The sequence below is a fragment of the Notamacropus eugenii genome, chromosome X, assembly GCF_028372415.1.
Source record: "Notamacropus eugenii isolate mMacEug1 chromosome X, mMacEug1.pri_v2, whole genome shotgun sequence".
In the NCBI taxonomy this organism is placed as follows: Eukaryota; Metazoa; Chordata; class Mammalia; order Diprotodontia; family Macropodidae; genus Notamacropus; species Notamacropus eugenii.
Genome location: NC_092879.1, coordinates 36,748,969 through 36,761,164, shown reverse-complemented (window position 1 = coordinate 36,761,164; position 12,196 = coordinate 36,748,969). Strand labels below are relative to the sequence as shown.

Here is a 12,196-nt window from a genome sequence, read left to right as displayed (position 1 = left end):
TTGGCTGGATTTGAATTCAAGTATTTGTACCCCTGAAGTACAGCAATGTACACACTCCATCCTGCTGCCTCCTATACTCCCATCACCAGAGGTTATTCTCATCTCTCTAGATGTACCTAGATTGAAGTGGAAGGGATCAGTAATTTCCTTTAATTTTAAAAGAAAAGGAATTTCCCAAAATGTAAAATTTCATCTCGTAAACACTAAAGAGTTATTTATTGCCTAGAATGGAATTATTTGGCTTCCTCCCTACATAAAATCTATGTAGAATAAGAGAATTCCTGGAGCCCATCTCTGCCTTTTGATAAAATGAGAGGTTTGAAAGGATATGCATAAAAGTTTAGTTTATGACACCCCAAAGCATCTAAACATCACCCGATAATTCCCAAACATGATGAAAATTCTCTGCAGGTATCTGATTACTGAAACAACTCACATCCTATAATACTCACACATGCACCAGAGGGGTCCTGGGATGACATGGTAGTGCTATTGCCCTGCTTTTCTCAGAATGATTTTTGCCTGTCTGTGTTTGGAAATGCTTAATATCTCCTTTTCACCTTGCACAACACACTTGACAGGTGTCAAACACATCAGTGCTCCAAACAACATGATAAAGAGAAAAACAGAAACTAGGTATAGAACATGGCTCATTAATAAAATGATTAAATTACCCAGAAATCATGTCTCTCCAACTTTAAAAATGTCACATAGTGATGGAGTATGGAATACATGATCTCTGAAATCTTAAATATTTCCCAATAAAGGGTATTCGTATTGGTGTTGTGCTACCTGACCAGAACAACTGAAAACATCAGACAAGATGGCATCGGTTGTCATTTTTCTGGTATCAAAGCTTCCAAAACCATTGACAACGAGTCTACTATACGTAGAAAAGAACTGATGTGATTCCCAGCAAAGTATAATTTTCGATTGTTAATTCTGTGCTAAGAGAAATCTTGATGGAGAGACAATGATGAAAGAAAACCACATTTTGGCTGTTGGATGCTAAAGGCCCAAATCTTTTAGTATGTGTCAAAGTCAGAGAAGAAAAATCTTAAAGCCTTAGGCTTTAGTCTTAGAAATTGTGGAAAGATGAGAGATCATCACTGAACTTCACAGTCACAAACACCTGAGGTCAAATTCTGTGTCAGACAGTGCTTTTGGTTTCAATCTCTTTCATTTCATGTTGAGAGGGTTAGACCTGATGGCATGGGGCGTGCTTTCTAGGTGTACGTTACTTAATATTACATTGGACAAGTTATTCTTGCACCCCTGGCCTGTTCCTTCATCTGAGTAATGGGGGAGGGGGTGAAATAGATGGCCTGTGAGGTCTTTTCTAAGCCTGTGAATCTTTATTAGGGGCTAAAAGGAACGAGTGGGTGGAGAGGGCATTGGGGCCAAACATGGAGACCACATACTTGAAAAGGTTAACAGTGAAAAAGTAGAGAGGGACATCTTTGTTCAGAATGAAGGTCCACCAGGTGAACGGGTGGCAGGAGGTGGAGGAAGACATAGTTCAATGACAGGAACACTGAATAGATTACCTAAGATTATCTCAGGTTATTTGAGAGGGGCCTGCCAACTTTAGGGTGAAGTCATAACGGTCACTAAAACTTTCTGGTCCTCAGATTCCCTCTCAGTGAAAAGCCTTAGTAAAAGTATATGACCCTCATGTGCCCTCCCAGCCTACATGGTATCTATCATCAGGAACGTCAGCTTTCTAGGCCTCAGTTTTGCTTTCAGCAACAGCAATGAGTGAAATTATATGAGCTGAAAGGGCCCTGGTAGCCTTTGGGTGATCTCACACCAGTCACTCCAGCTTGCTAGGCCTTATTTTGGCTTTCAGTGAAAGCAGGGCTAAGGACTCCATTGTCTTAGAGAAGCCCGCTGGCTTATGCCTAATCCCAAACCAGTCACTTCAGCTTGTTAGGCCTCAGTATCCCTTTCGGTCCCTTGACAAGCATAAAGTAAGTGAACTGAGGGGACTCTGCCATTCTGTGGGTGATCTCACAACAGTCAGGTCAGCTATCCAGGACTCAGGTTCCCTTTGATTAACAGGAGAAGGTCAGACCACTTGATCTGACATGCGCCAGCCATTTTGTGGGTGATCTTAGAAAAAGACCCTTCAGTCCTCTCAGCCTCAGTTTCCCTTTCTGTGACAACATCAGGTAAAACCCTTTGATTTCACAGCCCCCTGCCACGCAGTGGGTGATCTCACACTAGTCACTTCTGTTTTCTAGGCCCAAGTTTCCCTTTCAATAACAGGAGAGAGTTGCACTGCATGGTCTGAGGTGCCCCTCACTGCCATCCTCTGGGGGATACTATGGCATTCACTTCAGTATTCTAGGCCTCACTTTTCCTTTCAGTAACAGGGCCTGATTAAATTATGTCCATTCACAAGGCCCTGCTAACCTATATGTGGTCTCACATCAGTCCTTTTTTTCCCCTTTTGACAAAATCAGTGCCTGGGACTAAATTAACTGATTGCAGCCTAGCAGCATATGGGTCAAATAAAACAATCACTCCAGCCCTCAGGCCCTCAGTTTCCTCTTCTGTAAAATGAGGCACTTAGACTAAGTGGTCTAAGTTGTCTCCCTGTGTCAAAGCTAGAAAATTATAAAGTCCTCCCTTCCACATCGAGGCTTTCCCCGTTATGGTTTGGATACATTGCAAGTTGGCATAAGAAGTGAAATGAGAATTTTGAGTGAAGTTTTGTAGAAGCCCAGATGACAGGTTTTGACTAGCAGATTAAATAAAGAGTAAGGCCACAACCTCAACCCAAATTTTACACTAAAATACTGTAAACAGCCCATAACAGAAACAGAGAAAAATCTGACTTCTTGTCTCCCATGGAGAGAGAACCAAAAAGTTTTACATGGATTCACCAGATGGAGGTCCCCTAGTCCCTAAGCCCTGTGATATGGAAGGGAATCACTGTCATGCAATGGCAAATCCTCTGTACCTACATCATCTTGTTCAGGATCTCTTCTCCTAGCCCCACCCTGCCAGGCAAGGCCTGTTCCTCTGAACACCTGGCTGACAGCTGGGATTCTCTGAAAGGTGCTGGAAGAGCACAGGGTCAAGTTCTTTGTTCAGGAACGGCCTCAGACAATAGCTTTGTCTGGCTGTGGCCTAGGTAGCGTTGGTGCTGGTTGCCACAGGAAAACCAGCTGGAACTGGAGGCAAGTCCCCAGACTCCAGAGCAGGGAAAGCTGTTGTGGGGGGTGATCCCTGCCTTCTTCCTGGCCTCAGCTCAGCTCCCCCTTCCCACAGGAGGCCCAGCCTTGCCTCTTCCCTTCCTCCATCACTTAGTCATCTTTCGTTTTTGCTTTGTTGTTGGTAAATCATTGTCCTTTCTTTAAAAAAATCTTACATATCTATTTTTTTCCTTAGTTATATTTGCTTTCAAACAATATTTATTAGTGAAATTCTTACTTGAAATAGATATCTAGGACTATTAAACATTATTTTCTAATCATGTGCATGGATATACATACAGTAGTATAAGGATAATTTTTAATGTCAAGTAGACTGTAATCCCCCCATATACTTCATGTACACTGAAGAATAGCTATGCTTAAAGGAGTCAATGTGCTTTAGAAAATTCATGAATGAGAATTAACATTGTGAGGGCATCAAATGACTTCTATACTGGTTTTTGAATGCAATTACTACAGAATGTCAAATTGAAAGATGGATAAAGTGATTTTCTGTGTAAGAGGATTTGAAAATATGTCAGGTGAATTGATGTTATCTGAGCGGTAATAGCTGTGGTTTTATGTTTTTAAAATCCATGATGTTGGTCATGTTATTTTTAAGTTATTACTTTTTCTTGTATTGTGATTTTTTGGAAATCATTGTATGAGAAATGCTGTGAATTTGAAAACTATATCTAGAGAGTGACTTAATTGTGTCTTCAGAAAATTGACTTCTCTTTTAATTGGGATGCTGGTAGATTATTAATTGAGCTGATAGAGAATTTGGGTCACAACTTGAAAGTTAAGATTTTATTGTTAACATTTTACCTGTGAAGCTCCTTGGGGGCTCATCAGGTTCCTTGGGAGTTTCTGTTTGGGTGGGATCATAAAATCCAATCAGCTCTTCTGACAACATGTTGTGAAATTCTAAAGCACGGGTGAGGGACCTGCAACCTCGAGGTCACATGTGGCCTTCTAAGATCTCAGGTGCATCCTTTTGACTTTGACTGAAAGTTTGACAGAACAAAGCCTTTTACTAAGGGGATTTGTTCTGGGACAATTGACGTTCTAGAGGACCACATGTCACCTCAAGACCACAACTTCCCCACCCCTGTAAAGGAACGAAGTGGGTTAATGAGAAACTAGGACCTCCCACGGTTGAAATGTAGGAACTTACAAATTTGATTTCTAAGAAAAAATTTTTATCTGAGGGACTGTTTGGCCATGGCTTATACAAGTTATGAAACTGTAGCTGCAATAGTATATGTTAAAGTCAACTTAATCTTAATAGACCCTAGATTTAAAGATTTTATGTTTGCCTTATTAGGGGTTAATATGTAATCTCCTCAGATATGGATATCTGTCAGCATGACAGCTCACAGGGGGTCACAGTATTCCTGAGTTTTGAGCAAAATCCCAAGTGTGTCATTATACACACTCTATGTGTGTAATTGTAGAATGTGACTATTTTCTTAATTTCTAATGATTATGCTTCAGGATGGATTTAAACTAGAAAGGATGAATGTATATCCTTATATGAGTAAAATAATGACAATTGTACCCAGTCCTAATTTAGGGTAAGATAAAAATCTCTTGAAACTATATTTTGTTGTATTGTTCTGACTTTTGATTTCGAGTACGATCGTCTGAATTTTCATTAAGTCAATAATCTGTCATGAAAGGGAAAAGACATGGGCTGCTCAAAGGGAGAGATGGTACATAAGAGAAATGCTACAACTCTGTGCCTGGTGAAGATTGAGAAGATGACCTTGCTTAGGTAAAGGCAAGGGCTTTATGACTCAGTTTCCCTGTTGTGCTAATTCTTTTCTGAAGAGGAAATTTTTCCACCTGGCTAATCCTGAGCCAGGCCATGGCCAGGGAAGGTATTATATATTCTGTGAACAATGTGGAATTTTGCTACGTGATTCACTGTTATCTTTGACTCTTCCATGGAAAAAATAGCATTAAAGAAACTTTATCCTGCTATGTATATGTCAGGTCAGCTCATGCCCTTGAAGGGACAGTTTTGATTTTCTTATACCCATGTCCTTCTCCCTTCCTTTCATAGCAAATTTCTCTAACTAGGGCAGGTGAGTTGTAAAAATTGTTGTTTTGTCTATATGTTTCACCTTATTGCTGCAATACTCAGACATCTCTCAGGGACTACAATAGGGTGCAAGTACGAAAAAAAGGAATGGTTTTGATTTGCCTATCCTGAATTTGTGGTCACTAATATTTTCCACTTCCTAACCTAAGCAGCTAGATAAATAAGTCCTTAGGCTTGTCGGGCCATCTCTTTGTTAATGGATTAAGCATTAGGATCAGGTCTCTACAATACCACCTGTGTTCTGCATGGTGTAATGAGATAGATAAATAGATAGGTCCTAAAAGTGGACAGTGAAATAAATATTTGATATGATCAAGATGTAAAAAGGTTATAAGTTTCAAATTTTATGTAAAAGTATCCAATTTTAATGGAAGAGTGAACTTCACTTTGAGAAAAGCAACAATATTAGACTTTTTTTTAAAGAAATACTACATATATATATATGCATGTACATGTATACATATACCTGTATACATGCACAGACACTGTATGTGTGTGATTGTATTCCAAAAATGTTTCTTTTAAGAACAAGGACAAAAAGACAAATAAACGTGATGGACGACATATTTTAAATATTTTTATTTTATTCTGAAGGTAATTAAGAAGAAGACTGAAAAGGTATTGAACAAAGTATTGAACAATCCTTCAGGTTCAACTGAATATGTATAGATGAATTTTTAAAAAACTTTCTTCTTTCTTTCTTCTGGGATCTACAGTAATAAGTTCTCAAAATTGGAGTAAGTATTTTCCATGTAAAATTTCATGAACAGTAATAAAATATAAATTATAAATAATTTTAAAATATATATTTAATATTTAATACATAAAATATATTATGCATAATTATATAAGATATACAATATGTTATATGTGACATATTATATATACTATATTATATGTGTAAATATTTTATATATAATAATTACATTTTAAATTTTATTTTTTTCTGCTTTCGAGCAGTCAATCAATAGGTAATATTAAGAGACAGGAAGGGTTATTTTCCAAGTCAGGCCCTTACGGATCCTTTTAAAGATTCTTCCTGCATACCATTGGTGGCATTGTCCATATCAGGTAAAGGGTTCAAGTAAAGATAGAACGAGCAAGTGTGTAAAAATTGAAATTCGCTGCCTTTTTAGAAAAAATTGCAGGTTGCTCACATAATATTCTTCCCGTAGCTTTGTTGTCAATAATGTTAGTACCATAATATTTAAACTGGATTTAACCACATGAACTAATCACTGGAAAACCAAATTTCCAAAGTTATATTAGGCCTTACTCAATTGTCATAAGTCTAATCACTAACAGATTTTAACAACCTTAGCTTGGCAACCTCTGTAGGTGAATTAGAACCAGAGAGGCAAATGTACTAGAAAGAAGCCCTGCACCTGCCCAGATGATGAGGTTTGTGCCCGAATTACTAAGGGATAATGTTTCCAAGCACTAGATGGCGATGTGGTGCTTCTTAGACAATAATCCTAAACTGAGGAAATGCACATTTGGAGTGAGGGACCAGGAACAATCTGATCAAGGGGACCTTGCGTTATTTAATGTGGATGATCATTATATGACTCTTGTATAATATTTCCTGGTCTTCTGTTTACCTGCAGAGGTATATGCCCATTGTCAAATGTGAACATGTCCATGAGAATGGGGGAAATTGTGATGGGAAATATTCATCTTTCATTTCCTATTACTAATTACCTATGTATCTGTCCATCAATCTATCTGTCTGTTTCTTTGCTTGCTTATTTATTCATTTATTTTTGGTAAGGTAAAAGGGATTCAGTGACTTGCCCAGGGTCACACAGCTAGTAAGTGTCTGAGACCCCCTTTGAACTCAGGTCTTCCTGACCCCAAGGTTGCTGCTCTATACATTGTGCGACTTAGCAATCTTTGAAAAGAAAAAACCTTTTACAACCTAAAAGAATGTATAAGATTATAACATGTGAAAGAATTATTTCTCTGCCACTGGCATAATTTGGTCAATAAAAAAGCCTCTTTGGAATCCTAATTTTTTCTCAGGATTACTTTTTCCCCCTCCTGAACCTGTGCTTAAGCCTAATAAAACATAAGTTTTTGATTCTCTAATTTCAACATTGTGGTAGATTTCTGTCAGCAGTAGTAACCTACTACACAATCTCAAAGCTATCTTTTCCCCATAACAACATAAAAAGATCTGAATATATAAATTAAGAAAAAGCAGGTGATATTTGAACCCAGGCCTCCTGATCCTAGGTCCAGAGCCCATTCTATGACACCACACTGCCTGTCCTAGGCCCCCCGGTCAGCAGGGCTTCCCTTCTCCAACAGAACAGCACACAGAAAGGTATTTACTATTGGAGCAGGAAGTGATCGCCAGCTTCCTTTCACTTTTTTGTTGGGTAGCCTACTCCAACCCCTCCACCAAAGGGTTCCTAGTGCCCTTGGCAGCTGGGTCCTACAGAGCCTGCAGTGCCAGGCCTGCAGTCAGGAAGGGCTGAGTTCAAATCTGGTCTCAGACACTTAATTATCTGGGGACCCTGGGAAAGTCGCTTAAGCTCTGCCTGCCTCGGTTTCCCCATCAATAAAATGGGGATCATAATAGCACCTCCCTCCCAGGGTTGTTGTGAGGATCAAATGATATAATGATGATAAAGCACTTATCAGCACTGGCTGTGTTTTATAAATGTTAGTTGTCACTACTATTACTGCTTTGTACTTGTTCAGTGCTTTATAAAGGCTAGTTACTGCTGCTACTTGTACTACTGCTACTATGTGGCTGTTCGGTCATTTAGGGTTTTCTTGGCAAATACATTGGCATGGCTTACCATTTCTGTCTGCAGCTCCTTTTCCAGCCGGGGAAGTTGAGACAGAGATTAAGTGACTTGCCAAGGGTCACACAGCTAGTAAGTGTCTGAGGCTGGTATTTGACCCTAGGGAGATATTCATCCTTCCTTGTTATAGTCTTGACCCTCCATCCACAGGACCACCTGGTTGCCCTACTACTCCTACACCTACTCCTACATCTCCTACTACTACTACTGTCTTGAAGACTGAGGGCAATTTGTATGACCTGGTGCCAGTGTAGTTTGTAGGTATGTGAGAAATGTGTGTGTGTGTGTGTGTGTGTGTGTGTGTGTGTGTGTGGCAGCTGCAGGAGTGAAGGGCAGGAGTTGGAAAGGCACATGTAAAATACTGAGTTTTCCTCCAACCTTCCAAAAAGCCACAGTGGGAAAGTGCTAACCTTGGGGGTAGAACCCCGAGCCCTGAGTCAGGGAAGAGGTGAATAGAGACCAAAGCTAGTTAGAAGTCAGAACTAAGGACCTCTGCCTGAGAGGGACAAGTCAGACAGCCTTGAGAGCTACCAGAATGACCTGTTGCTGGGCCAATGACACAGGACTGTAGGCCTGAGAGAGCTGGTCAGGGCACACAGGCTTAGGGGAGAACTGCTGAAACACAACACTGGCCCACCTCATTAGGGGCCGTTGCTCCTAGAGAAAGTAGGGGGATGTGAGTGAGCCTCTCACACTGGAGATCAGTGCATGCATGCTTCCAGTACCTCTGTGTAGGAAGACCAGGTAGGGGAGGCCTCCAACCCAGGGTTATGGCCAAGAGCAATGTGGCTTTCTTTGCCTCAGGGTCTCTACCTGCTGCACCAAGGCTAGATGGCCTCCAGGATCCCTGATTCTATATATTGTCCCTGCAAATATCTGGTCGCAGCCCCTTCCTCTTGGGCCTGTAAAAGGTGGAAGGAGTGCACATGGGACGGGATGTTAGATCCCCTACTGGGGCCACTGCAGGTAATAAGTAGAAGCTTAAGAACAAGGTTGAGTGGCCCTTACCGAGACTCGGGGAGACCTCCCCACATTCCCAAGAGGAAATCCCCAGATGAACTAGGCCCAATTCTTATGGGATCAGAATGTATCAACACCAGGGCAAAGGCAAATCTCACTCTTACTTGATTTCATAGCTGGATGGATCTCTGGGGTCTACTGGAACTCACAGAACAATGAACACACACATTTTTTTTATTTTGAAAAAACTCAATATATTTTCAACATTTGAACATTTTCAACATCTGAAGAAGGATCTCTCCTTAGACATCTGTCAATATAGAAAATATTTTCTTATCATGTAAATGTGTATTGGAATCAATTGGGGCACAGAATAAACATGCAGAAGACATCTCATGTACCAGATAATCCAACACTCTCACCCCCTAAGCCCTCCCATTAATGTGGTGACATTTTTGGCACCAACAGTCATCAATCAAGGTTTTTGGACACTAATCATTCCCACAGGTCCTAAGTGCTGAGATTTAAAAGCACAGAACCATCAAAATAAGTGTACCTTTTTTGGGCAGGAAAATCAATACATTTTTGGACACTTGTAAAAGTCCTCTGAAGGAGGAACTTTGCTATACATCCCTAAATTCAGATGAGTGTTTTTTCTCTTACCATTTACTTATTTGTTGGAATCGACATGCAAATATGAGACCAGTTCAGTCACTGGCACACAGAGATAAAACACTTGGAAGAGAAATACAGTCACGTTATTAAAAGGGGCAGGTACCCAGTCCATGTAAAAGATGACCCTGTTAAAGTGGCAGTAACTTTAGCACTAACAATCATCGATCAAGGTGGTTGGACACTCACCATTCGCACAGGCTCTAAGTGCGCAGATTTAAAAGCACAGAACCATCAAAATATGTATACCCTATTTGGTCAGGAAAATCAACACATTTTTGGACACTTTTCAAAGCCCTCTGAAGGAGGAACTTTCCTAGACATCCCTGAATTCAGATGAGTGTTTTTCTCATCACTCAATTTTGCATTAGAATCCACATAGCAAAGAACAGAACACTTCAGTAATGCCCACAGGGAGACAAAGTACTTGGAAGAGAAGCGTGGCCACCTTGCAAGAAGGAACAGGTAACCAGCCAGAGTCCCAGATAACCCAGTTAACGTGGCAATATTGTTGACACAATAATAAATATTGTTAATAATAATAATAATTTAATAATTGTTAATAATAATAATAAATAAAAATTGTTGACTGTTAAGTCCCCTCAAGGTCTTCTGTTCCTGAGCAGTCCCACAGGTCCTAAGTGCTGGAATCATCAGAATGCAAAATCGACAGCGTGCGATGTGGTTGTGTAGGTAGGCGGGAAGGGTCCCACTTGGCATTCCGGTCTCTACGTCCGTTGCTGCAAACACTAGTGACTGTTCTGCAAGAAGAGAAGAGGCTTCCTCCACGGAAGAAGTTAAGGAAAACATTAAAGAAACAAACATCAACCCCCCAAAGCACATTACAGGAACAGATCGTTTTGGCAAGGTATGGGCTGATATAACCAATGGACTGGCTCCAGGAAATGCTCATGCAGCAGGAGCCCAAACCACCATGCCTTTATGCAACTAATTTCAGGTGCTCCTCAGAGGCTGGCTCGTAGTCGCTGGTATCGAAAAACAGCAGAGAAGAGTTGTGGGCCAGATAATCTAGGAAATCTTGCAAATGGCTCAGCAGCACATTCATGCTGCTGTCATCCAGAGCAGTGCAGGTGAGCATTGGGCCCAGATGCTCAAAGAGGCGCAACAGGTGGATACCTCCATAGAGCTCGCACATCTGGCTTGAAGGGTAGCTGACCACCAATTCATCATACTGTGGCCTCTCGAAATCATAAAGCAGCTGGGGGCTTAGGAGTACATTAAAGTATTCCTTGAGCACAGCCACCAGGCCCCAGACAGCGCAGCTTTGATCTCTGGTGCGGTGCTTCAGAGGGAAGCTGGCATATTCATAGAGGATGGCATCGGCGCTGACCTTGGCTGGCAGGTTGCAGAGCATCTTCCTGAGGGTCACCATGTCCCAGTCTAGAATGAGCATGGGTCTCAGGGACATGGGCGGGTCGACCTGGACTTCACATCTGCCTGGGGTGGCATCCTGTTGGGGATCCTCAGCAGCAGCTCGGCAGCTCGCTCCCCGTGATCCGGACTCTCGTCGCACCCTTCCAGAGCGGCTTCGCTTGGGCGGTGGCGGTGGCATCCTTCCAGAGGTGCTCCCTTCACCTGGGTCGTGGTGGCGGCGACCACGACTAGTGCGGGAGCGTCTGCCCCTGAGGGCAGCCTGTTCCTGCTCTTTCCTGGCAGCGGACAAGCGGACAGCTTTGTTCCTATCCTGGTTCAACTGGTCCTGAGAGTAGCGGAGCACCCGATTCTGGGGGATCCACTCGTAGTCCCAGCCGCCGAGCGGGTCTTGGGGGACTTCTTCGGGAGGGGAGGATAGTGGGCCACTGGTGCTGGCTCCCCCCACTCCCTGGGGAATGGGCGCACTGCTCTGACTTCTCCCACAGGGGGCCTCGTGAGCCATGGCGCCCCCTAGGGAGCTGCTACTGGTGCTGGTGGTGGTGGTGGTGCTGGTGCTGGGGCCTGCTTGGTTGGTGCTGGTGCTGGTGCTGGGGCCTGCTTGGCTGGTGCTGGTGCTGGGGCCTGCTGGGCTGGTGCTGGTGCTGGGGCCTGCTTGGCTGGTGCTGGTGCTGGGGCCTGCTTGGCTAGTGCTGGTGCTGGGGCCTGCTTGGCTGGTGCTGGTGCTGGTACCGGTGCTGGTGCTGGTGCTGATCCTGGTGCTGGTGCTGGTGCCTGCTTGGCTGGTGCTGGTACTGGTGCTGGTGCTGAGGCCGAATTGGGGGGTGCTGGTGCTGGTACTGGGGCCTTCTTCCCAGGTGCTAGTACTGGTGCTGGTGCTGGTGCCTGCTTGGCTGGTGCTGGTACCGGTGCTGGTGCTGGTGCTGATCCTGGTCCTGGTGCTGGTGCCTGCTTTGCTGATGCTGGTACTGGTGCTGGTGCCTGCTTGACTGGTGCTGGTGCTGGTGCTGGTGCTGGTCCTGGTGCTGGTCCTGGTGCTGGGACCTGTTCTG

The 12,196-nt window shown here is 42.9% G+C and overlaps 1 protein-coding gene across 1 annotated transcript; it reads right to left on the bottom strand.

Annotated features, from left to right (window-relative positions):
• Positions 1-10,692: 10,692 nt before the first annotated feature.
• LOC140516306 (mortality factor 4-like protein 2) lies at positions 10,693-11,649 on the bottom strand. Its single transcript, XM_072627308.1, has one exon. It carries the CDS (start codon positions 11,647-11,649, stop codon positions 10,693-10,695), a length of 957 nt encoding a protein of 318 aa, XP_072483409.1.
• Positions 11,650-12,196: the final 547 nt, after the last annotated feature.